This window comes from Haliaeetus albicilla, chromosome 10 (genome assembly GCF_947461875.1).
Source record: "Haliaeetus albicilla chromosome 10, bHalAlb1.1, whole genome shotgun sequence".
NCBI classification, from domain to species: Eukaryota; Metazoa; Chordata; class Aves; order Accipitriformes; family Accipitridae; genus Haliaeetus; species Haliaeetus albicilla.
In genome coordinates, this window is record NC_091492.1 from 22021663 (window position 1) to 22046619 (window position 24957).

Sequence of the window (24957 nt, forward strand, 5' to 3'; positions counted from 1 at the left end):
GACAGCAGGCGCTTCCCACTTCTGCAGCTAGGACAAGCTTGGGTGAGAGACCTTGAGGGAGACGTGGAATGGCACCACGAGATGATGAACCCAGGCTGATGTGAAATGGGCCCTGGATGATGGGCACAGCCGCCCCAGCACCGGCCCGCTGCCCAGTGAGACCCTCGTGTTCCCCTCCCACGGTCAGGGCCCGGCACAGAGCCGACCCCCTCCACGAGCGTCGCAGAAGAGCAAGTACGGCATTTCCAATGAGTTTCTAAATTTACGCTGCTCGCACATTTACTTTGTGCGGTGCTGCGCAATGGCACCGGGGACCCACCGTCAGACCGGGCTTTCCACGAGGGGCTCGTGGGCACAACTCCTGCCCTGGGACATCTCCTGCCCTGGGACATGCACCCTGAACCGGCGGGTCCCTGCTTGTGCTCAGAAGCTGACAGGCTTAGAGTTAAACTGCATCGACCAGTGCCGTGGGGATGGGAAACGTGGAGCAGCTCCGGGGAAGAGGCCCTCCTGCCCGGGCACTGCCCAGGTCGCTGTCCCGACAGGGTCACTGTGCTACCTGAGTCCCCTCCCTGGACTCCCGGGCCTGCAGCCCCCGGGTGCCCCCGACCCCCTTGGGTGCCGCCGGGGATGACCCCTTCCACCGGCCCCCCCCAGTTCCCCCCAGCTGACCTCTTCCTCCGGGCCCTCCGGGTCCCCGCGGGGTGACCCCCACCCGCGAAGCCCCCAGCTCCCACCGGGGAACTGGCCCGGTTCCCTCCCGCGCCCGGACCCACGGTGCACGGCGGGACCCCTACGCGCCCCCCCGGGGCCGCAGGCGGCCCCAGGACACCCCCCACACCCCAGCCCTCCCCGAGGGGCCGGTCCGGCCTCCACCCCCGCCCCCGGTTCGCTGGCGTAGCCCAGGGCGGCACCGCCCCCGTTCCTCTCCCGGTTCCCGGCGGCCCCCCGCCCCTCCCGGTTCTCACTTCTCGATCTCGAGGGCCGCCACTTTTCTCTTCTCGTAGAGCTTGTCGTTCAGCGCCCGCACCACGCTGGGCGCCAGCGGCGCCAGGTCCCGCTCCGCGTTCATGGCACCGCCGCGCCCCCCCCCGCCCCTGCCGCCACCGGCGGCCACGTGACCCCGCCCGGTCGGTCCGCCCACGTGATCCCACCGCCACGCCGCAGAGCGCCCCCGGGCGGCGCGGAGGCCGCCCCCTGCCGGCTCGACCGGGCCCGCTGCCCCGGGGGTGGGGGGGTGTGCGCCGGGTTTATTCCAAACCGACCGCGACAGCATTAATCGGCCCCGGGGTTTATTAACGAACGCCCACTGTGAGGGGGTCCCAGGGGGGCATCGGTCACTTGTGAGGAGGGAGGCCCCGGAGGTAGTAGACCCAGGAGACACCCGCCCCGCCCGGGCAGGAGACCACCATCTTGCTGGTGACAGGGGCCCCGCCGGAGGCCGGGCCGCCCTGAAAGGAGACGGTGATGAAGGTGGTCTTCTTGGCACGCAAGCTGTCAGGGGCCCTGACGGTGAAGGCCGGGTGCTCCACCGTGTACTGGAAGGCGGTGGGCTGGAGGAAGACGTTTTTGAAGGGGATGGAGGTGGTGCCGCCAGCCTTGATGAGGAAGGGGCCTTGGGGCTTGGGCGGGAGGGCAAGGCCGAAGAGGGGGATGCTGTACTCCCCTCCGAGCGGGGAGGAGAGCTGCAGCGTGGCCCTGGCTTCGCCCAGCTGGCAGGGCTCGTAAGTCACCTCCACGCTCACCTCCGAGCCCCTGGGGCCGGCGGGGGCCACGCTGATGGTTTTCTCGGTCTGGAAGTCCGCGCAGTTGGTCTGCAGAGGGAAGAGAAAAGACCATGGAGGCGGGGGGGGGGGGTGTCACAAAAGCAGAACCAGCACATTGGGAAGAAACCGATCGTCCCCTGCCGTCACACTGGCTGGGGTCCCTTTCCCCTGCCTGTACTGCATCTGTCCCGCCCACACCCTACCCCTGGTGAGTGCCCATGACGGATGGCCATAAGGACTGTCCAAACATGCCAAGCAGGGACAACCCTGCACCCAGAGATGTTACTGCCAGAGCTGGGGTTTAAGGTGGAAGTCCAGGCACCATCGAACCTGCAAAAGCAGCTCCAACACAGGCAGCAGAGAAGGGGCTGCAAGCAAGGACAGTCCAGCTGGGGACAAGCCCAGCATTAGTGGGAAGACCCCTAGGCTCACATGGCCACCCCAGCTATGCCAGGCCAAGCCAAAGGGGCAGGATCCCTCGATGGAGAGGGCTGATGCTGGCCAGATGAGCTGCCTCCCAGCAAGAGCCCAGGGCAGCCTCGGGTCACCTGGAGGAGGTAGTCGGTCTTCTGCCGGGCGTAATTCATGATTTTGGTGGTGATGGTCTGACTAGAGCCCAGCATGGTGCAGAAGTAGAGGGGCTTCTCCGGCCTGCTTGTGGTGGCTTTCAGGTGCAGGTTGTAGTAGAAAGAACCCAAGTCACTGCTTTGGAGCACCAGGTGCCCAGTGCTCTCACCCATTTTTGTGGGCTGGTACTCAAAGACAAGGTCAGCCTGAGAGGAACGAATGGAAAAGCCACTGGGTCAGGCAGAGACGGGGAAGGCAGAGCCTGGGACGGGGGAAATCGGTCCCTGGTGTGCTCGCACAGTGCCGGAAGGTAGCCCAGCACCCTCCCTCACTCCAGCTCCCTCTCTCTAGGACAAAGCCTTGCTGCATCTAGGGGACAGGTCACCTGGGGGACCATCCCCAACAGCTGAGAGCTCTCCAGCACCATCCCTGAAGCTTCCCACCCTAAAATACCCCTATACTCCCCCAGGGCACACAACAGCTCCTCTCAAATCCAGGCTGCAAACACCCTGCCAGTGGGGTGAAGCATGCCCTGCAGCCACTCTAAACTGAAAACAGCCATACTAAATAAGGAGCATGTGGCACAAGGACCTGCCACGCAAGTCCTGATGGGAGCATATCACAAGGGGTAGCATGGCAGACTCCACCAGCACAGGGTGATTCCCACTAGGGATATTCTTAGACACTGCTTCCCCTCCAGATTATTAGCAAGTGGGAGTTATCACTGTTGGAAAGAAGCCCCAGATGGTTCACGTAGGGCATCACCCTTCAAGAGCATCCACTCCCAGAAAGGCTGCGGGGAGAGGAGAGCATACTGGACAAGCTTTGCTCTTACCTCTGACTCTGCAGGCACAGTGAAATGCGGGGGAACATTGATGTCAGGCACTTTGCAATCTATGGCAAACGTCACTGGGACAGGCAGAGGGTTGTCCACCTTGACGGTGGAGGACACTCTCTGCCGAACAGCGGTGGTAATTTCAACAGTGCTGATGGGTCCCGAAGGGGTGGCCTTGAAAGTCACCATGTAGAACAAGTACTCCTCGGTCACCTCATTGAGGAAGGTCACCTGAATCGGAGAAAAAGGGAATCACTGGTCATTCTGCACATAAAAATATACCAGCTGTGCTAAGCCAGCCCTACTTCCAAGAACAGCCATAAGCAGCCACCTAGATAAAGTGCAAGACCGGGGAAAGCATGTGTGGTATTTCTACTTCATACTCTCCCAATTGCACATTGCTTCCAGCTCACCAATGTCCTGACCCACCTGTGCTTAGCAGCCCACACTGGGACCCTCACAAAGAGACTGACATGTGAGTGGGGTGTGTGGAGAGATGCCTGCTGTTCGGGACCCACCTAGGACACCTACAAGCCCACCAGTGCGCACATGGAGATATGAAAACAAGTGTGTAGCTTTTCAGTGAGCCAACAGCTCCTTGAAGGGCCCTACAGCCTGGCGTCCACACTTACCATTGTGTTAAAGACTCCTTCCTTGTAGGAGAGGAAGGTGAGCTTGTAGTCCTTCTTGGCAGAGCCTGGCACATCAATGTATTCCAGCCCCTGCAGCAGAGACCTGCTTTCCAGGTTTTCTGGTTTGAGTATATCCACTACCACAAGGAACCTGTGGGTGAGAAGGATGCAGTGAAGGTCAATGGAAAGGACTCCCACAGGATACCCAGTGTGGGGGGTAAAACACAGCCCCTCTCATCCTCAATGCCTCAGGCAGAGGGAGCCAGCTCTCATCCACCTTGGAGGAAAGCCCTCCAGGATGGGTCTCCATAGGCAGAACGTGGGTAGCATGATCCCAGACACCAATAGCCAGAAATGGCCAAGGAGACTGAAAAGCTTGCAGGAAGGAGCTTCCAGGTAGTGGGAAGCCCTTCCTTGTACTGCTGCAGGGATTGCTGATGGGAGACTTCCTGGGCCAGACTCACCTCTGTGGTCTGTTCAGCCAGTTGGAGACGGGGATGAGCTCAGTGTAGGAAGTCCTACATGGTACCTGCCGGAAAATGGACCCTGAACACTTTGGGGCCTCAGCAGTTCCTTGCAGGAGGTAGTATAAGCCTGTCCCATCTGGCAATGGGAAGAAGATGGAGCCCTAGAAGACAAGAAATAGGATAAGTGAGCTCTCCTGCTCTCTGTCTGGACCAGTTACTGGCTCTCAAGCACACCTGGACTCTCCCATGTCTCAGGCTGTCCCTTGAGCAGCTTTGAGCAAGTCCAGCTGGCAGAGCTGTGACTGTAGCCCTGTGTCCTGCACAGGTGGAGATGGCAATGTCGTACCAGCTCGGGCTGGCACAGCTACAGGACACAGAGACAGCATGTCTGGGCAAAGCAAGGAAACACGGGCCCTGCAGCAGAGCTGGTCTGCCCATCCTAACACTCCTTTACCTGCCTTAATAACTTGGGCACATCAGCTGCCAGTCCCGTGCTTGTGCATAGCTGTGGTAAGGGGGTGGCAGTCCCTGCTAATCTTGACTGCCTTGGCAGTGCCAGGGTTAGCCCCAACATTACTGCCAAGAGAACAGCCTGTAAGCTAACACGGCAGGGTCCCACCAGCCAGGGTGGGCCATGAAAAGTTCGTATCCAGTAGTCATTTCAGGTGCCAGTGGGTCATAGCCACCTGCCCTGTGGCATCTCCTCTGCCTCCAGAGCAGCTGAAAACTGCAGGACTCTTCATGCAGGGCTGTACATTAAAGAGATACTGAACATATGCAATGCTACAGGGCACAGATCTGCTGTGCACCCTGGAGATTGAGCCCAGAAGTCTCTAGCCTCCACTCTTGCCCTGGCCTAAATCGTGGCTTAGTGTAAGATCAGCTGGAGCAGGACAACGGGCAGGTGCCTGACACCCACCTCCAGCACCCCAGAACCGTTCTGAATTGACCCCCTTGATTTGAGAGCTTGTCCCTGGTGTGTCTCAGAAATACTGTCCATGAAAACAGAGGGGCCAGTCATGCCCCGTCTGCCCAGCTTGAGACCTACAGGAAGGGCTCTTTCCAAAGCTCCCACATTACCCAAGGTGATGTCAAGAGAGATATCTCTGTCATTTCCCACCTGACTGTTCAAGGCAAGGGAGGCACTGTGAAATAGCACGGCATCTTCGCCCCTCTTGTTCCCTGCCTGCTGCAAAAGGGCCGTGCTGGCAGAAGTGGTCATGCCCAGGGCTTGGGGAGCCTCTGCAGCCCACAGGGCTAAGCATGGGCATCTCTGAGCCCCCCTGGGCTGCACAGGCAGGGACCAAGAGCTGCACAGAACAAACTTCATTTCCTGGACCTTCAGAAAACCTGGCTTTTTGGGTTAGCTGGTCCAACACTTTTGCCCAGACTTCCCACTTGAACTTTCCTTACACCTGGCCTCTAGCCACGAAGAAACCTAGCTTCCAACATAGGATCCCAGGATAATTTCAGTTCATAGGGGACCTCTGAAGGTCATCTCGTCCAACCACTTGCCCAAAGCAGGGTGAGCTATGACGGTCACACTATGAGGGTCAGCATGCTGGCACAGCTCACATACCTGATGCTTCTTGTTCTCAGAGCTCATGGTTAGGGGTTTGTAAGTGATCTTGTAGGGCTTGTTTTGTTGATTGGCCTCTAGATGGAAAAATTCAGGCCCTTTCCAGTGTTCCCCCTCAATGACAGGTTGCACGGTCCAGGCCTCATTGCTTGGGTTGGACAGGAGGATAGTCTGGCTGTGCTTCTCACGCACGTCACATGTGAAAGTCAGTGTCTGCAACAGAGGAGCACAGAGACTGCTTGGTCATACTGAAGAATCCTTTCCACCCAGACTCTGACTAGCTCGATGCACAGGGAGCAGCTTTTCCTCGTCATATGCAAAACTGCCATTTGAGCCATAACTTTTGGTGTAAATCAAGTTGTCAGTTCTTAGAGGAGAGGAATCAGTCTTTTGCATGCTGGGTGAAGGGGGCTGCCACCTCACAAGGAAGGGCGAAAGAAAATGGGAAGTCCTGGAAGGGTATCTTTCCTGTGCAAGGACAAGACCTGCAGCTGCACAGCCCCTTTGCGGGCAGGCTGAAGAGCAGCTCTGGGTTCTCTTTTGGTAGCAAAAGCCAACACCCCCCAGCTGCACCCTCTTGCAATGCCTGTGAAAGCCAGTAGTCCTCCACGCTACATCCCTGTGCCCCAGAAGGTGGATGCAGACACCTTGCCCACTCCTAGTGCTGAATGCCCTCCCCTGCCCTGACAGGGAGAAAAAGTGACTGCGGGTGCAATATTGTGGGTATAGCAGCGTGGCTCTGTGGGGAGGGTCTCAGAAGAGCCCTGCAGGGTGTCCCCATGGCAAGGGTACTGCAATGCAGAGCCAGGACAGCTGAGGTGGTAGCTGGAGAAGCAGCACCTTTAACAGGGGAGAAAGGCAATTACAGGGCTCAGAAATTTTGGGAATCCTGCCCAGTGGTTTTCTCAGCTTTCTGGGTTACCCAGGCAGGATGACAGGCAGGAGTGAGTCTACGCACATAAATGTCCTCCAGTCTCTGCCCTGGGAGAGATGTGGTGCAAATGGTGGGGCAAGGGGGGTACCCATCCTGCCTCTGCTCCGGTTACCTCTTTGGTCACCGGGGTCTCCATGCAGCATCCTGCCAGCGTAAGCCTGAGCGGCTTACTGCCCTGGATGAAGCACTGCAGGCCCTCGTACTGGATAGCATGGCTCAGCTTAGAGGGGCGGAAGGTCACAATGAAGGGGACATCCATTCCTGGGGAGATGTAACCCTTTGTGGGGCTGATGGAGAAATCTGGCTTGAAGCTCTCGATGTCCCACTTAAACCTTGCGAAGGAAAGCACAATGACAGAAAGGAAGGATTAGCAACTAGGAGGCTGCAAACACAGTGTGCTGTACCTAATCCTCTTGTGAGCTTTTCCACAGGATCTCAGGCATGGTGCTAAGCCACCTGGCAATAAGGCTTCAGGCTGGGCAGGACTCAGCTGCACCTATCTGTAAACAAGCCTTTGGTTGTATGCCTTGCTAACTTCCAGGGCCTGACTGCATAGCCTTGGCTGCACGGCTTTCCACTGGGATGGAAAAGCAGAGTGGAACTATCTGAGGAAGCTACAGCTCCATGCAACTCTCATCCAAGCTCTCAGCCCTCAGAGAGAACAGGGTTCTGCATTACCTGACTCCTATGTCGCCCATGTTCTGCATGATGATGCGCTGGGATGTGTAGCTCTGCTGCACCACTGCTCCAAAGCTGAGGTGATCCTGGTCCAAGCTCACATGGATGCCCTGGCAGGAGCCCTGCACCATGAATAGGGAGCGCACCAGGCCGTTGCACTCCAACATCACTTCTTCGGTGAATGGCTGGATGCGGTGTTTTGGGGAGAAGGTCACCTCTACTTTACAGGTGTCTCCTTTGGGCTTCAGACTTAGTTCATTGCTGGGGTTCAAGCAGAGAACCTGCCCAAAGAAATGAGTGGAGACTACTTCATCTGGCAACTGAGCTGTGAATCCTCCATCACTAGAGTCAGAGAAGGGTCTTCCAATTCCTATTCTGTCCTCACCCCAATCCCACTCATTCCCTCCTATGCATTCCTAAGTACCAAAGGTGTTTCCCCTGTGATGTGTCCATCTGCCTACGGTGAGCTGAACTATGTCTTCCAAAGTCATTTCACATAAGCTCCAAGAGAGCTGTAACTCTTAAAGATTCAGCTATCTCCCTTATCTTTCCAGATCTAAAATATATGGTCACATCCTAATGTATGTGTCTAAAACAGGTTGGGGGAATTGTACTTTATTCTCACTTCTGGCTATTAGGGGAGGCCTGATGCCTAGCTCAGATGAGGCATTCGCATTGCAAGTATTTGCTGGTAGAGCAGTCCCAGCAGGGAGGACAGCATACAATTGTAATTAGCTACTAGCTCCCACCCAGAGCAGCTCATAGCTACCCGTGGGCACACCAAAGTGCTCGCCAGTGAAGGAAGGGCCCTTACCCCAACTTCTTGCAGCTCTGGCATGGTGGACATGAGACTGAGCTTAAAAGTGAGAGGGGCAGCACTGTTGTTTGCTATGGTGACAATCTTCTTCACTGTCTGTCCGATGGAGAGGGCTCCCAGCTTCACAACCTTTCCTTGTGGTTCTACAACATCAACCTGAGGTAGGAGAGATTAATATAAAGTGAAAGGAAGGAAGGAGAAAAGGGTGCCACGAGGGTGGCAGAAAACCAAAACATGGTAGGCTGGGGAAGAGATGAGGAAAATTAGAGAGAAAGCCATGCTGGCTCTCAGCCACCTGGGGTTTTAGGATTTGGATTTCATCTCACCTTCATTTCTGTGCCCTTTCCTTGGACTTCAACAGTCTTCTGGCAAAGACCATTGATTTCAAAAGGGATAAGCTCATGGTAAGACGCAACCTCTCTGGGATAGAAAGTGATGGGCACCTCCACTGTCCCTCCTGGGAGTAGGACGCACCCTGGGAAGTCCACCTCCAGGTGTGCAGTGCTGGTGAACAAGCAGTTCAAACTGGCAGAAAGCACAGCAAAGAGGAGCAAAGGTGTCACAAGGCTGTGTGTGCTCAGATGACAACATCAGGGCTACTTAGGGTTCTCCTGTCTCCTCAGGATTTCACCCACAGTGGTCATGAGGACGTGGAGCAGGCACGTGCTAAGCAAGGGCCAAAGGAGTGTGCAGAGAAGGCCTACCTCACATCCTTGTCTGCCTTGTTTGTGATGGCAAGGGTCTGCTGGGGAGGTGGCATCCCAGCGTGGTAGATGAAGCAGGCTCCAAAGTTGAGTCTAGTGGTGGAGAAGTGAACAGTGGGCACTACCACGGTGGCCAGGAACACGCAGGTAAACGTGGGACCCTTGCTGATCTAGTGGGGTGAAAGACAGTATGAGCCAGCTGAAGAAATGGGAACTACAACTGCAAACACCAGAGACAGCTGAGGAAGAAGATGGGGGACAGCTGACTGCTGTGACAACAAGGAAAAGCAAGTGCCAAAGGACCTTGGAATGGAAATAGAAGGTGGAAGGCTTGGTCTGAGAGGGAAAGGGTTTTTGGAGAGTCATGGCCCTGCTTTGTGCAGCCATGTGCTGAGCAGTGCAGCCACATGCTGACAGGACCCTTCTGAGCTATGGGACCCAACTCAGCAGAGACCTGGCAAGGAGAAACAGCTTCATCTCCATGCACATCTAGGACCCCCCAAATTAGGGGCAGAGAGGGTGTGGGGGATATGTTCTGCCTCAAAAGTGCTTCCCAACGTGGTCCTGGATAAGCACTTATTAAAATATTCCATTCAGAAACTGTCAGACTCTTTATTTTGGCAGCAGGAGCCTCTTTGCCTCAGTCAGGCTCTTTAGTGACAGAGCTCACCCCTAGCTCTGGGCTCCCGCTGCCAAGCTGCTGCATAGGGAAGGCAAAGTTCCCATATTAAACATTGGTGCCTCACCTGCAGCATCAGCTCTACGTCCTTTAAAGAGCACATCTTCTGTGGGTGAAAAGCCAGCTGGGTCTCTGCTTTCCCCTCTGCCTGCACAGCGCCCGTCTGAGGGGTGATGGTAAGGACCTGCTTACGGGCTGTGGGGCCGCTCAGTTCCCATGAGAAGGTAAAGCTGAACTTGCCGTTATTGCAGATGCTGAAGATGCGCTTGACATTCTCGTTTAGCTGTACCTGTGGGGAGAAGGCAGTGAGGACTAGGGGTTGAAGCACATGCAAAGTGCTGGCTGGTCCAGCAAGTGCTTCTTCCTAACATGCTCCTGCATCTTTTACATTCAGCTAACGACCTGTGTGAAAGATCAATCTCCATCCCTCTAGACACCCATAAATGAAGAAAAACATTCCCTCTTGTTCAAACGTTATCTGCAGAGCTTCTGGTTAAGGCTCAATCTTGCAGGGCTTTGTGGGGCAAATGTTCAGGGAACCAGTGCTGCTCACCTCCTTGAAATCAATGACATTGGTCTCCTGTGCACTGAGCTCAGTGACACAGCCATCACCGTCCTCACACCTGACAGACACGTTCATGCTATAGCCGGTGGCCTTGATATTCAAGGAGAGGGGCTGGGTCTTCCTCTTGACATCACACTTGAGGTTGAAGACAGCCTCTCCTTCTAGTGCTGGTGTGAAGAAGACTCTAACAGGAAACCTGCGGAGAGAAGACCCTTTTTGCTCTGTTCACTGTCTCTTAACTTTCTTGGCCTCACATTGCCTGCTCTACAGGAAAGCAGCTCTGCAATGGCTGTGGTGAGACCCCAGGCCTGGGAGAAACTAGGAACAGCACTCTGCCCTTCCAGGGCCTTCCACTATGGAGCAAGCCCTGGAGACCACTGTTTAGGCTCTGATGATCCCGTGCAATGAAATAGCAGAGGATACCACAACAAGGCAGCAAACCCTGAGCTAATGCTTACCTTACTGCCCTGCCCATGTGCTACAGGGCAGCGCTGGGCTGAAGCCCCACTTCTGTCCCAAACACAAAGGAGGGCACTCGTAGAGATGCCTAATCTCTCCAATCTATATGACAGGGATAACGTCCTCCCGTGACAGCAGTACAACGTGGGTGCCACCAAACTGCCTTGTAATTTCTGTGGGTAATTTCTATGTATTTTTTGGGTACATGATCAAACATAACCAAACTACAGAGATTTAAAGAATTACCACTTCTCAAGTGTGCCCAGTAGCTGATGCAGGGTGCTCTCATCTTGCACGCAGTGGCAAACCAAAATTCAGCATCTTTTAAGCCACAGCAAAGCTGCCCAGAGCTAATGCGTTCTCCTTACACCCAAGGCAGGCTATGAGTGGGCACAGGGACATCCATGGTGGATCAGCAGATGAGTTAGTGACCTGTTAGATTGCTTGAACTCATAATCACGTCTGATCGCAAGTCACAGCTGTGGTTTACAAGAAAAGATTATCTGTTTTCTGACAGGTGATCCTGCAAAACACGGCTAGTCATATAAGCTTGTTGCCATCCCCCATGACAGGCTGCAATGCTGCTTGTGTGCTTTGCTGCTCTTGGTAGCTTTGCACAGGCCATGTGTGGTGGGCTCTGTCACTAAAAGAACACGGGGAAGAGACGAGACCTTGCACACTTGAGGTTGGTGGCTCTGGGGATCACAGGGTTAAAACCCCCAAACATGCTTTTGTCATCAAAAGTAGAAGATCCAAGGCCTGAATTTCTCCAGGAAGGGATCCTAGAAGACGAGAGTAGCAGTTTCATCGTGTCCCCGTTGAGAAGGAACGAAACAAGGCAGATGTATGCTATTACTGAGAGTCACCTGGTGACTGCCAAGGGGAGAAAACCCCAAAAGCAAAATGCTAGTGCAATATTTGCCGTGCAGGATAGGAAATCTGGCCTGTGAGCCCTGTTACCTTGAAAGAGGAGTGATGGAGCCTTGCAGGGGTTCTACTTTCACAGAGGCACTGCATCCCTCTGAGAAGAGTGAGCTTTCTCTGAAAGCAAAGCTGAAGGCTTCCTTCTCACTGTTGATTAGATAGATAGTCTGGTGTACCTCATGCCCTGGGGAGAGGACAAAACAGCTGCTGAAAACCTTTTGTTCCTCTGGCCACCAGACCACTGCTGCCCACTGTGCTTCTGCCTGCCAGCTGAGCCCAGCAGGCAGTTTGCAGTGAAGAGCACTACCTGCAGCATGACACGCTCAGGATGCCAACATGGAAACATACTTCTGAGCCCCCAGGCTCCCCTGAATCACTCCCAAAGCCCCTCTTGGAAACAGCCCCAAGCACATGCCATGTCCCTGACACATGCCTGCCTTCCTTGTACACTTGGGTGCCAAGAGCTGGATGATCTGCTCACAAATGCCTGTTTCCATTTCCAGCTTCCTTGTTGGAGCCTGCTGGAACAACAGGACTGCTGGGCCCCTGGAGCAGTCCACACCTGAGGGTGTAAGGTATAACCACAGTGCTCACCGATTAACAGCAACTGGAAGTTCAGGTGGGATCTGTCCAGAGTTACTAGCGGGTCAGTGGCATTGCCCACCAACAGGAATGGGACTGAAACACTCTGCTCAGGGATTGTAAAGACCCAGAATGATTCTGTGATGTCCAGGTGCCGGGGGATGAATTCAAATTTCATCTGGGGGAGAAAGAGGCAAATGAAAGAAAGTTGCTGCCCTTGGCAAGGTGAGGGGAGAGAAGTGCAGTCTATACCACCAAGAAACCCCAGGAACCAACACCTTATGTTGCTGTGAGCTCAGAGATAGGCTGCTGTGCCACTTACAGCGCAAAAGCATGGCAGATGTGGGGTACAGGGTGAGAACAGGTTCATCTCCCGGTTCATTTACACTGCAGTCAAAGGTTTCTTCATGATATTGGCGAGCTCACAGTGAGATGGGACACTCAGTAAGCATAGACATAGCCGGTGTTAAACTGACATACATGTGTACTGGCTCTACCTTCTTAGTCTTCTGCACTCACCTCTGCTTTCTTCCCTGGCTGGATCTGACCTCTCTCAGTGAGGCAGAAGAAAGCCACCTCTTCTGGTGGGGCTTCAGGGTCTTGGCAAGTCCACTGGAAAGAATACGCAGAACTGGTTGGGTTCATAACCATGAAGGTCCTGGGCACACAAAGCAAAAAAGGACTACTAAGGTGGCGTTAGGATGTTAATGACTCCGTCCTGCAGCAGACATCAGGCACTGCCAGTCCTGGAGACCATCCAGGAGGAGTTATTTGGTATAGGGGAACAATGCTGGCAGCACAAACATTTCACCTGCTTTCTAGGGACCCTGTTTGTCTCCCAGTTGTCTATAGATTAACAGCTACTGACAAAGAAATTAGCAAGGATATAGCCGAACTCTTGCATGTTAAAACAGTAAGATTGAGTGAAAATGGTAAAATCAAGTCCAGTAAGACTCCTTTGGAAGATGGTACTCCCTGTTGTGGTCGCAGCCTTCACTGACCCTATCTGACTGGTATCTCAAAGGAGCGAGAATGTCCCAAGGATGCTCTTCAAAGGGACAAAGGTTGTACTGGCCACAAAGCACAGGCTAGGGATACGTGGTCCTCCCAGACTGACCCATACTAGCTGCGCTTCTTGAAGAAAAGGACAAGGAGAGCACAAAATTGGGCAGTTTTCAGTGAGCACCTTATTCCAGCACCAAAATAGACTGGTGGCCAAGTGTCAGCACATCACAGACAAGGTACAGATGTGCCTTGGGGGCTTGGAGGAGTAGCTGGAGAGGTCTCTGGTTAAGGGGGGGGATTAGGAGACCATCAACAGGAGAAGCCGTGCCCACACCTACCTGCTGTTCCTGCTACACACTCCAATTGCCGCAAACTCAATCACTCTTGTGTTGAGATCCAACGTCACCCCCTTTGGTCCCTGCAACTCTGGGTTGCGCCTTTTTGCAGTGATATAGTCAGAGTCTTCCAGTTCAAAGTGGCAGTTTGGCATCAGGCTTCTCCCCTTCACAACCACCTCTGGGCCCTTCTGATTTGGCTTCAGGTTAGGAATACTAGGAAGAAAGGGAGTGGTATTAGCCAGACTAATGTTTCCAGCCAGCCAGCTGCTTGTCTGTCTCCTTGTACAGCACACAGTGTTGCATACTCTCTCTGTGCAAGCATTGAGCAGCAAATCAAACAGAATTGCCCTCCCTGCCACAGAGGCAACAGAGCTGAAATAGCAGAAATATGAACAGTTATATGCCTAGAGACCAATGCAGCACACAGGTTTCTATGTAGATAAGGAGGCCGTGCTTCTCTCATAAGGAAGCATAGGTAGGGACTGGCTGACCCCTTGACAGCTCCTCTAGTTCTCTCGTTCCAGATTTTGCAGCCCTCCAGGAGCTTAATGTTTCATACACTGTCTTTTCCTAGTGTCTCCATACCTGCTTCTATCAAGGCCAGATGATCATCTTTCTTTGCTCCTGTATGTTGGTTGTTTCTGCTGCCTCTCTGGGGCTGGCTGTCCCCAGGTCCACACTCCCACCCATCCCAATCAGAGGCAATACCACGACTATCCATCAGTAGCACGAGTTGAAAAGTGCCTGGAATTTTCCTACCTGCAGAGCATACAGCTCTCAAAGTCCCCCACGTACACTGGAGAGAACTTCATCTGGAAGAGCTGCTCCTTGCCAGCAGGGATGGAACCACTGCAGGGCTCGACAGAGAACAGCGGGCTGGCACTGACTGCATTCAGAGACGAGCTCAGGGAGGAAGAGACCTGCTCCAGAGTGTGGCCCAGCTGGCTCGAACAACGGCTGGCCTGGAGCTTCACAGAGGCACCAGAAATGGAGGAGAGGAAATCTCCTGTGGTAAGGAAGAAATAATAGCAGGATGTCCTTCAAGGAGAAAGACCTTTGTTCCCAGCAACTCTGCCTGCTGCTGCAGACGGACAGAAGGGAGCTGGGATACACTGGGAGCATCTCTAGCCAAGTACTTTCAGCAGGAGAACTCCCAATGAAGAACAGGGAGAGCAGCCAGTTTGCTTTTTGCTTCTGTGCTACTGCTTGCTAAATCATAATCCCAGAAAGTCCTGGGGACAGGTGTGAAAGTGAGAACAGACACGAAGAAGAACAGGATGGGGGGGCAGCAAATACAGTGAAAAGGCCCAGCAGAGACCCAGAGAACTGCCTGAATCAAAACACACCACTGAACATCACGCTGTAAAAATACTCAGACGATGGACATGAAGGCTATATCTATGTTAGCAAATTAAATGGACCCAGGACTGAACCCAGCTGCTTCACTCCATGCTGTTAAACTCTCTCTATCTCTAGGACTCAGAAGCTAGATGCAAACTTTTCCTGCAGAACGGTTTCTGGCCAGCGTTCATTCCTAAACCATGCCCAGAAACTAACAGTAGAGATGTCTGTTACAGCATCTGGGAAAATTTCTGGGTGCTGTTTCACATCCCAGTACAGCCAGCCTCAGCACTTAGCATTAAGGACAGTGTTAAGTCCTGCTCCCCTGTGGCCTGCAGAACTGAATTTTGCTTGTTGTCTGTGGTAGAAAGAAGGCTTTGGGGAACAGCGCTGCTCTGTCCTTCACACCCTTTCCTTCCTTCCTCTTTGTCAGACTTTCATAACCAACAACCAGACAGCTAATGGCACAGCCCAGAAGACCTGCTTCAGCACAAGTGTACCCTGTGCCAGGGAAGAGCCAACACCAGGACCCACAGGGGAGGGAAAGAAGCACATTCAGAGCATCAAGGACTCTGGTTGAGGTCTCCCATCTTGATCATCAGACAAATTGCCTGTGCTAGGAAACACAAGGTTTGACAGCTCTCTTCACTCCATTTCCTGATAAGACCTCTTGGACACACGGCTCTGTTTCCCTGCAGAACCATGCTGCTCGCAAGGAGAGCACGCAGACACAACCACATTACTGCAGGTTAATGAGTCACAGCCCTGCTGTTGAGCTCTGATAGCTGCTGTGAGCAGGGTCTCCACCTGCAGCAAACACTCCAGTGCCCAAGTCAGGAAGGTTAGTTTTAGACAGTGACTTTGCATTTGCCCTGGACTGGGGAATTGCACACAGACAGTGACTGCAGGTCAGGTAACTCCTTGTTACACCGTCAATTTTCCCAGTGTATTGGTTTTGTGTGGCAAGGTTTTGGTAGTGGGGGAGGTTACAGGGGTGGATTCTATAAGAAGCTGCTGGAAGCTTCCCCTGTGTTCGAGAGAGCCCATACCAGCCGGCTCTGAGACGGATCCGCTGCCGGCCAAGGCCGAGCCAATCAGCGATAGTGGTAACGCCTCTGCGATAACATTTTTAAGAAGGAAAAAGGTTGGGATGGAGAGAAACAGCTGCTGGAGAGAGGAGTGAGAACATGTAAGAGAAACAACCCTGCAGACACCAAGGTCAGTAAAGAAGGAGGGGGAGGAGATGCTCCAGGCGCCGGAGCAGAGATTCCCCTGCAGCCCGTGGTGAAGACCATGGTGAGGCAGGCTGTCCCCCTGCAGCCCAAGGAGGTCCACGGTGGAGCAGATATCCACCTGCAGCCCATGGAGGACCCCACACTGGAGCAGGTGGGTTCCCGAAAGAGGCTGTGACTCCGTGGGAACCCCGCACTGGAGCAGGCTCCTGGCAGGACCTGCGGATCTGTGGAGAGAGGAGCCCACGGAGCAGGTTTTCTGGCAGGACTTGTGACCCTGTGGGGGACCCACGCTGGAGCAGTGTGCTCCTGAAGGACTGCACACCGTGGAAAGGACCCATGCTGGAGCAGTTCGTGAAGAACTGCAGCCTGTGGGAAGGACCCACGTTGGAGAAGTTCATGGAGGACTGTCTCCCGTGGGTGGGACCCCATGCTGGAGGAGCAGGGGAAGAGTATGATGAGCCCTCCCCCTGAGGAGGATGAAGCGGCAGAAAATAACGTGTGATGACCGTAAACCCCATCCCCGTCCCCCTGTGCCGCTCGGGGGGTTTCGTAGACAAATCCGGGAGTGAAGTTGTGCCTGGGAAGAAGGGAGGGGTGGAAGGAAGGTGTTCTGAGATTTCGTTTTATTTCTCATTACCTTACTCTGGTTGATTTGTAATAAATTGAGTTAATTTTCCCCAAACTGAGTCTGTTTTGCCCATGACAGTAATTGGTGAATGATCTCTCCTGTCCTTATCTCGACCCACAAGCTCTTTGCTATATTTTTCTCTCCCCTGTCCAGCTGAGGAGGGGGAGTGATAGAATGGCTTTGGTGGGCACCTGGCATCCAGCCAGGGTCAACCCATCACACCCAGTCTCAGACACTTCTCAAAGAGGTGCCCTGATGTCCCTCTTCCCAGTCCTGACCCACTACGTGGCTCTCTGCTGAGCCAGGCTCAGCTTCCATGCAGAGCCCAAGTGTCAGAGCAAGCATAGAATGGTCTGAAAAGCAGAGAGGGGGCAAGGAGAAAGTCTCCATCTGCATCTGGGAAGATGCTGATGAAAGTAGATGACTGGATAGGGATGAAAATGCAATTCATGTTTTGGGGTGAAGTGGCATGGTCTTCTCCCCAAGACTTCAGCTGCCAACTGAAACACCCTGGGCATGCCCAGTTGCCACACAGAGCCGGTGCCTTACCATCCAGACTGGGTGGGAGCAGCTCCCCAGTAAGGCTCACTGCCCTTTCCTCCTCCACAGCTGCCATCCAGGTGTATTCCAGGGCCACATTCCCTGTATTGGACAGCTGGAAACTGAAAAACAAGAAGGAAGAATAAAAAGAAAACATCCAATAAATACAAAGCAAGTAAAAAAGTAACACTGTATGGTGGGCTCCTGGTACCCCTTTCTTTCCGCTGAGTAGCATCTTCTTCCCCAGGCAACTCTGCCACATCTAGACTGCTGCCCTGGGCTGCCCCAAGACCAAGTATTTCAAAGTTTGGAAGTTAAAGAGGAAAGGACAGACATGGTGCCCAGGAGACTTAATCCAAGGGTCTTATTCTGGTCTTTATGTCTTGGTTTGACATTATTTTGACTGCAAACTTGTCCTCAAGCAGATGAGGACAGGCAACATGCAATGAAAGCAAAACCACAGCTGTTCTCCGCAGAAAGGCACAGCAGAATTGAACCTCTCCTGGCACGTCTTGGCAGAATGGCAGCCACCATCTCCTGCTTGGCTTTGTGTGCTGATATATGGGCCCCAGCACCCAGCCAGGACTTGGAAAGGATGAAACAATAAATGATTTGTTTAAAGGGATGAACAGCAGGTGAGACTGAATGTAAAGCCCTAGAAGGGACTCAAGTCCACATGTGAGAGAACTCCAAGGCCCTGGGATGTGCCAGATTATGAGTGGAAGCTGAAACCTCAGACTTAGCAGGCAGCAGCACCCCCCTTCAATTAGTGATTAGTCAGTGATTAGCCTGTTAGAAATTAGAAGAGGTTTATTCAGTGACTGAGCAATAAACATGTCAGTGTAACCTTTGTTGGCACGGGACCATGAGTAGAAGGAAAAGCAGAGGCGACCACAGAGCACAGTGCGGCTCTGGGGAAGCAGACACAGGGTCAGCCCCGGGCAAAGGCAGCTCCCACTTAGAGGTGCCTGCCTGGCCTCCAGCACTCACGTGAACATCCTTGTCTGGAAGAGCAAGGTCTCCTTGAACTGAATCATGTCTGTATCCAGCTTGAACTCGGCGTAGTCAACGACAGCACTGAGGTGAAGCTCCACTTCGCGGCTGCTCTTCTCCAAGACAGTGTGAGCTGGTTCAGGGTCTGTCTCAATCACCTCCAAACAGGAAAGGGAAGAATTGCTGAGCAGAGCCCAGAAAGCCAGGCTGAGCAGGGAGCCTTTTGGCCTCCAAAATCAGCCTTGTTATAGGGGCTAGGAAGAACCATTCCCATTTATTTCCCTGGAAAGATGACAAAATTTGACCCTTCTACTACAGTATTTGTTTCTACCTACTGAGCAAAGCAATCATCACCTCAACTGTGAATACACCCATGGGGACTATAACTGTGTATCCATCCTTGTGTTTCAACCCTGTAGAGCATCTGACCTTTTTCCTGGCCACCTATAAATCCAGGAGGCCTCTAAATTAGGATTAAGCTCCCCTGCTGGAGCTCTGTGGATGGAGAAACCCAAGAATGAACAAACCTAGAAAGCACCTTTTCCTTCTTGTCTCAGGAGAAAGTGCTTTCCAGATGTCTCGTGTGGGGCAACAGCCACACTGGTGGGGGTTGGGGACAGGCATTTTGGCATAGGAATGAACTCACTAGGAAAGTCTCTGACTGCTGATGCTCTGATGGGGAAGAAGTTTGGTCTACAGGTCTTACAATGGTTCAGAAACTAGGGAAGAACCATCGCCCAAGATAAGTGTGTTTGGCAACGATGATAGTAAAAGCAAGAGTTTCTGGAGGTGATACTTCTCTGGACTCCTGCGTGACTGCCATACAGTACCTGGGCTGCTCCACAATGAGATATCCCACACGATATAGAGACCACAACCAAAATCTCTGCTATCAGTGTAGAGAGAGCTCAGAGCTCACCCACAACGTGCTGGTGGGCTAGCCGGCACACGTAGAAGAGCACTAGTGTTGCTCTCCACTTCAAAACAAGAGACAGAGCACAGTGGATTTAACTCCTTGTTGGTGAAAAGGCACTGAAGCAGATAATGAGATTTTAATACCATAAAATATGTTATCATAAAACATGACCTCCCATTCAAGACAGGCTGCAACACTTCCGCTTTTGGCAGAGACCGATCATTTGCATGTGGCTCAACGCCTCTTGTCAAAAGACTCCCCCATCTTGTGTGAGCATATCAGGTCACCGCGCACCCACTTCCCTAAAAATGCACTGCTGCTTACCCTCACAGATGGATTAAGTGTCAGGAGAAAGTAGGAGCTGCTTAGCCAGCAGAGATGGCAGTCTGCTGCCGTCAGCAGCTCTTTTTGTGTAAGCTCAGTCAGCTTTTGCTGTTGTGCTTCTTACCTTCTTCTTGACAGGCCACGTGGCTGCCGGGCCCCTCGTGGCATCCACCCACTTCACGGTGCGCAGGCGGTCGTCCCAGTCGGTAACCTGCTCTGGCGGCAGCTGGAAGGCGATCCTAGCCACTTTACACTTCACAAGGTGCATTTTGAAGGCAACCACGACATCTGATTTCAAGGTCACTGTGATGTCCTTAGCACAGCCAGCATGGAGATGTCCCACCTACGGAGAACCAGAGAGCCGAGACCAAACTGGAATCACCAGCAAGGGCAGGACTGACAGCAAAGGGATTGATGTGGTGAGCAGCTGTGCTAGGAATCTGCATCTTACTGTGTATTTATCTGAGGTTTGATAGAGAAAAGTACAAACAAAAGATGCCATCTCCCATAACACAGAGCCTTTTCTGCAGGGCTGACAGCCCTGCCCCAGCAAAACCAGGGCTTGCATCTCCTACGTGGCACTGAAACGGGCTCTCACCGGTGCGTGGTGACTCCCTGCTAGCCCCCAGGAACCTGCCAGGCAGGGCTTGAGCAGCGGGGAAAGGCAGAACCATCCAAGCTCACCTGGGGGGAGAAGTGAAATGGAGTGCCTGCCAGCCACTCAAACCGCATCGACTCCACCCTGTTGCGATTGGTGATCGTGAAGGTCACGGTGTAGGGTGTCCCAATGTGACAGTCCCCGAACTGGATGTGATCCACTCTGGCAGCTGTTAAGAATGAGAGCAAGAGATCTCAGCGTGCAGTGAGGTCCATCCGCCACCCTCACATGCACAGACACATAGATGTCCAACTCTTCCTTGCTCCAAGCCTTCCTCCCTCTGAGACATGCAGTTCCCCACCCCACCACTTTCAGGGAAACACCCTGACACGTCCCCATACATGTGGCTGTGTCGGTGCAGAGAGACAGGCAGTACAGCACATGCTGCCTCTGTGCACATGGCTGGCATGCTTACAGACCACCAGGTCCGGTGGGCGGTAGCTCAGGCCTGGTTATATAGAGGACACCAATTATCATACATGGTCTTAATCACTCTCCTCTCTTACCCTCAATTATGTCCTCCTCCATATAGCCCTCAGTGTTCTCCTTGCTGTCTGCCACTAGTCCATGGATGTTTTCTAGTGTGAAGTCATCCTCGTAGCCTTCGCCCACCAGCTGAATGTTGGTCTCTTCATATGGGTTGTCCACCACTGACAAGTGGATCTTCCCTTCCAGACGTTGGGCCAGGGTGGGTTTGAAAAGCACGTCAAACTCTGCTAATTCCCCATGATGCAGGACCAGGGAAGCAGTGTGAGGCTTCCTCTCTGCACAGCAATGGAAATCAGATGAGTTATACGGCCGTACGGAGAAAATATTTCCATGGGGTGTAAGAGGAATAAGAGGTTGAAACCCAGGTGCCTCTAAGCACAGGTTCTCCTACCAATGGTTCCAGGCCCTCCTCCCAGGTTCACAAGACTATGACACCACGATGCATATCACTGCTTAAGGATCTTAAACTCAGGTTAACGCCCAGCTCTCACTCACACTGCATCCAGCCAGCTCCTGCCATATGTAAAGCTGAGTCAAAGAGCGGTTTTAGCTTTTGTTGGCTGGCTGTGGGCTCAAGGGCTGCCTCCGTTCAGGCTGGTAACTTTCCACATGCAGCAAAGACCTCAGACGGTCCACTAAAATGGTGATAGTCCCCCACAACTCAACCCACCATGTCCAAAAGAACAGAAAAACTTCATACAACTTCCTAGGAGGAAACCCTGCAAAGAGTCCACGTGCAGAACTAGGGATACAGAGCACCTCAGGAAAGAAACTATGTCTAACATCTGGCTGCTGCTTGGCCAAGCCAAGAGCAGGGCACATTTTCCCTGTGTGGATGACCACACTTCGTGGTTAATGATTGTACCTTCTCCAGGAGAGTCCTCCTCCATGCCCGCAGCTTGGTAGATGCAGTGTGTGGTGGGCCTGGCTTTCAAGAAGAAAACTCCCCCTTCATCCAACAGGTCTATCATCAACTGAGAAAAGAGAATACAGAACATAACCACACTGGTGTAGGTACAGGATGGCAGGTGGATTGACACCGTACCACTGCTGGTCCGGCATGGGGAACCCAGCACACTTCCCTGCTTCAAACGCAGCTCTTAGCACAAGGTTTAAGTGAAATCAGACAGAAAAAAAAGCGTTCAAAGACATTGGGGTATAATTAAAATATAACCAAACAGGACAGAAAGTACTAAAGGTAGTTGTAGTTTAATTACCTTCTGCTCACTGAGTTTAATTAAAATGTAGTAAAATGTGATCAAATACAATCTAACGTAACTAGGACATCAAACATGCCCACGTGAGAACCAAAACATGAGAAGAGAGACAGGGGGAAAAATACCCCACTGACTTTCTTGTTTTGCGTTTAACTGAAAAGTATAGGCTGGTCAAAAAAATCACATCTCCAAGAGGAACACCCTTCCTGGAAAGTAGAAGTAAGTCATTTGCTTAAAAAGAATTTCTGAGACTAGTGAAGACCGCAGCAGTGGTTGCAAAGGAGACGGAGAGAAACGTGAAGGGCTGATGGAACCTTCCTAGAGGGATCTGGCTGAGAAATGAGACTCTTCCTACTGGTTTGCCAAAGCATCTTCCAGAAAGTCAGAGGAGTTGTTCTCCTGCAATGGAGTGGCTCTGAGCATGGGGAAAGGGTTTCATTTGGTGTTCAATTGCATGCATAGAGTAGCAGTACATCTCTACCATGTTTTCTGGCACCTTTCCTCCATGGCACAAGGACTTGTTTCCAGACCAGAGCATTCCCTGAGCAGGTCCTCACCTGGACAGGTATGACACCAGTGTTATGAAGGACCAGAGGGAGTTTTTCTGAATCACCCAGCAACAGCTTCTTGAAGAGCAGCAGAGGGTTCCCTCTCTTATTGTGAAGGACCGGGCGCAGGACTGTCACCCGAGGCAGATTCCCATCTCCACTGATATCGAAGGTCAGGCTTTGTGCTTTAATTGCTGCAGGGCTGCAGGAGAGGCAGAGGAGAAATCATTACGGCTGGCATTAACCCATTCCCCACTTGGGAAGCACTGAAATGAGTGCCACCCGCTGCGTTTTGCCTGGCTGGTGCTCCTGTAACCCCATGAGACAGCTCCCCCTCATCCCTCTTCTCCCAGTCCAATTAGGGCCATTCACAAGAGGAATCTGCTCTGAAGAGCCAGAGCCTTCCAGGATAACAAAAATTATTTCATTTAATTGAATCATGCAGTACAGCAGGTAAATGATGAGGCAACAAATGAGACCATGGCAAATTCACTGGCTGAGGCGATAGGAAACATATGCAAAAAGCACAAGCACAGCATGAAAATAGTATAAAAGCAAGAAGGGAGAAGTAAATAAGTAACACCATCAGTAAAGATTATTTCAAGGACACTTAAACAGGAACTGCTTATTAGGGCAGAAAGGTGACTTATCTTGTCCCAATTCAGGACAAAGAGGCGGGGAAGAGCAGGTTAGAGCCCCGGACACAGGTCCCAGGACAGAGAAACTGGGCTCCTCTTTTATAAGGCATCCAATCGTTCCTTTAACATAAAATATCTTAACATACTGCAGGTGATCACATAGGATCATCTCATTTTAACGTAAACAAGAAGGAAATAATGCATGCTGACTTTCTGGCACAGAAACTGCTTCATCTAATCCTTTGTTCTTGGAAAGCCCCAGCTCAGCTGTTGCACATCTCCATTTTTTTCTGATTCAATAACTTCCAGTTGGCTACCTAGTGCTGCGCCATCCTCATAGTCACTCACATAGGCTAAACTATGACCCTTATTTTTCTGCTCTGCTATGGCTAGTAGTTACTGCCTCCTATATTATCTAATGTGAAGTACTCTACCTAAGGCTACCAAAAGCATTAGGGTTACCAAGAGGTCTGCGTCCTCCCAGAAGAGAGGCAGCTATCAGAAAGGTCCCCCCACGCCCCACCTAGATTTCACAGGGTGAGTTACCTTGCCTGGACATCAAGGGAAGCCTCAAAAGTGCACTGGTAGTTCTGCATCGTTTGCGGAGTGAAGGTCACCGTAACAAAGGCGTGGGAGCGGCTGGGCACACACATTCGAACGGGATCCACCTCGAAAATGTCGCTAATGCGGCTGTTAAGCTTGGGGGAACCCACAGAGTGGTGTTAGGAGGAAACACCCTTCAACATGATGCAGTCTTATTCATATATGCATCACGGGGAATAGTCCCAGACAGCATGTCTTCCTTTCTGCTTCCCTGGACGGGCTCCTTCCACGTCAGGAGGTAAGATGACCTCACACACAGAGCTGCCATAAAGCCCAGGAGTACAAAAGCTTGCTTTGAGCACTAGGCAGCCATGCCAGCATACATGGGAGGTGGGGACTACATTGAAAACTCTGCAAATAACCTAGAATTGGAGTTTAAAGAGAAGGAAGAGACCAGGGAGCCTGAGAAAATGGTCTGCTTTGAACACTGGCACCTCAGTCCAGTAAAAGCCAAGCCGCCCCCTCCCTGCTGAGCGTGCTTCCAAGAGACATTCAGAAGGGTACAGGTCTCCCACCAAAGACCCAGAGGGGTGAGCCAAAACCTTGCTTGAGAGACATGCTGAATTCAATCCAACTGTCACCCTGGCATTGCTGTTCTCCCCTGTAGTTTGACCTGCACTGAGCTGGACTAGTCTGGGCAAGAGGAAGCAGTGAATCTGGAGAACAAGGCAGGGTATCACACAGCCTTTAAAGAGCAACAGTCATTTTGGTCTCTTGTTCTTACCTTACCAGGGATGGGTTTGATGGAAAGGACCACGTCACAGGGGACTTTTGCCACATTGCGGATCTTGAAGCGAGCTGTGGCCCGGTGCCCAACCAGAACATTGGTGAAGATAAACTTATTCTCATCTGTGATGAACATGCCCTTGTCTTGCACTGTCTGTAGGATCTGACAGAGGTTGCTGTTGCTGCAGATTCGATGCTCTTCAAAGATGGACTCTATGTCATCAACCACAAATGCTGCGAGCAGACCAGAGGAAGGGCTGAGGGTGGAGAAGCCTTCCTGCTGAATTTGTCTGGACCCTGTTGGCCTCTCAGAAGGCTTGATAAGCCCTTTCTGCCCAGGTCACTGCAAAACCCAACCTTGGGTGGGGGAGTTGGCTGTGAGGATGGAGCTCAGTCACCCTCAGTCTTAAAGGGTATTGCTTTCCTTTTATCCTTCCATGCATCCCTCCCAGCCTCTCCCCATTGGCAGACTTGAAAAGGACTGAAACCTCTGAGGATGGGGGCCACTCTATCCAAGCAGTAAGTTTAGGTGCTGCTCAGAAGCAGGTCTGGCCATGGGAACCTGTGGAC

General features: G+C 52.5%; 2 protein-coding genes across 2 annotated transcripts in view; both read right to left on the minus strand.

Moving 5' to 3' along the window:
* VAC14 (VAC14 component of PIKFYVE complex) overlaps positions 1 to 1117 on the minus strand; it is a 65670-nt gene extending 64553 nt beyond the window's left edge. The window contains exon 1 of the mRNA XM_069793828.1: positions 969 to 1117. Coding sequence (XP_069649929.1) covers positions 969 to 1072 — 104 coding nt within the window. The 5' untranslated portion in view covers positions 1073 to 1117. The remainder of the gene's footprint in view (positions 1 to 968) is intronic.
* A 153-nt stretch (positions 1118 to 1270) lies between these two features.
* On the minus strand, positions 1271 to 23013 carry LOC104315120 (hydrocephalus-inducing protein-like). Its single transcript, XM_069793829.1, has 25 exons — positions 22430 to 23013; positions 21521 to 21629; positions 20673 to 20930; positions 20193 to 20335; positions 19633 to 19851; positions 18266 to 18426; positions 17285 to 17397; positions 14291 to 14537; positions 13532 to 13744; positions 12708 to 12846; positions 12201 to 12366; positions 11643 to 11790; positions 10212 to 10419; positions 9726 to 9947; positions 8980 to 9149; positions 8602 to 8800; positions 8273 to 8431; positions 7459 to 7739; positions 6893 to 7112; positions 5847 to 6059; positions 4265 to 4428; positions 3801 to 3951; positions 3169 to 3399; positions 2315 to 2539; positions 1271 to 1814 (listed from the first exon to the last, which is right to left on the minus strand). The coding sequence occupies exons 2-25, from the start codon at positions 21624 to 21626 to the stop codon at positions 1338 to 1340; spliced, it is 4833 nt and encodes a 1610-aa protein (XP_069649930.1). The 5' UTR covers positions 21627 to 21629; positions 22430 to 23013; the 3' UTR covers positions 1271 to 1337.
* Between the last annotated feature and the right edge of the window lie 1944 nt (positions 23014 to 24957).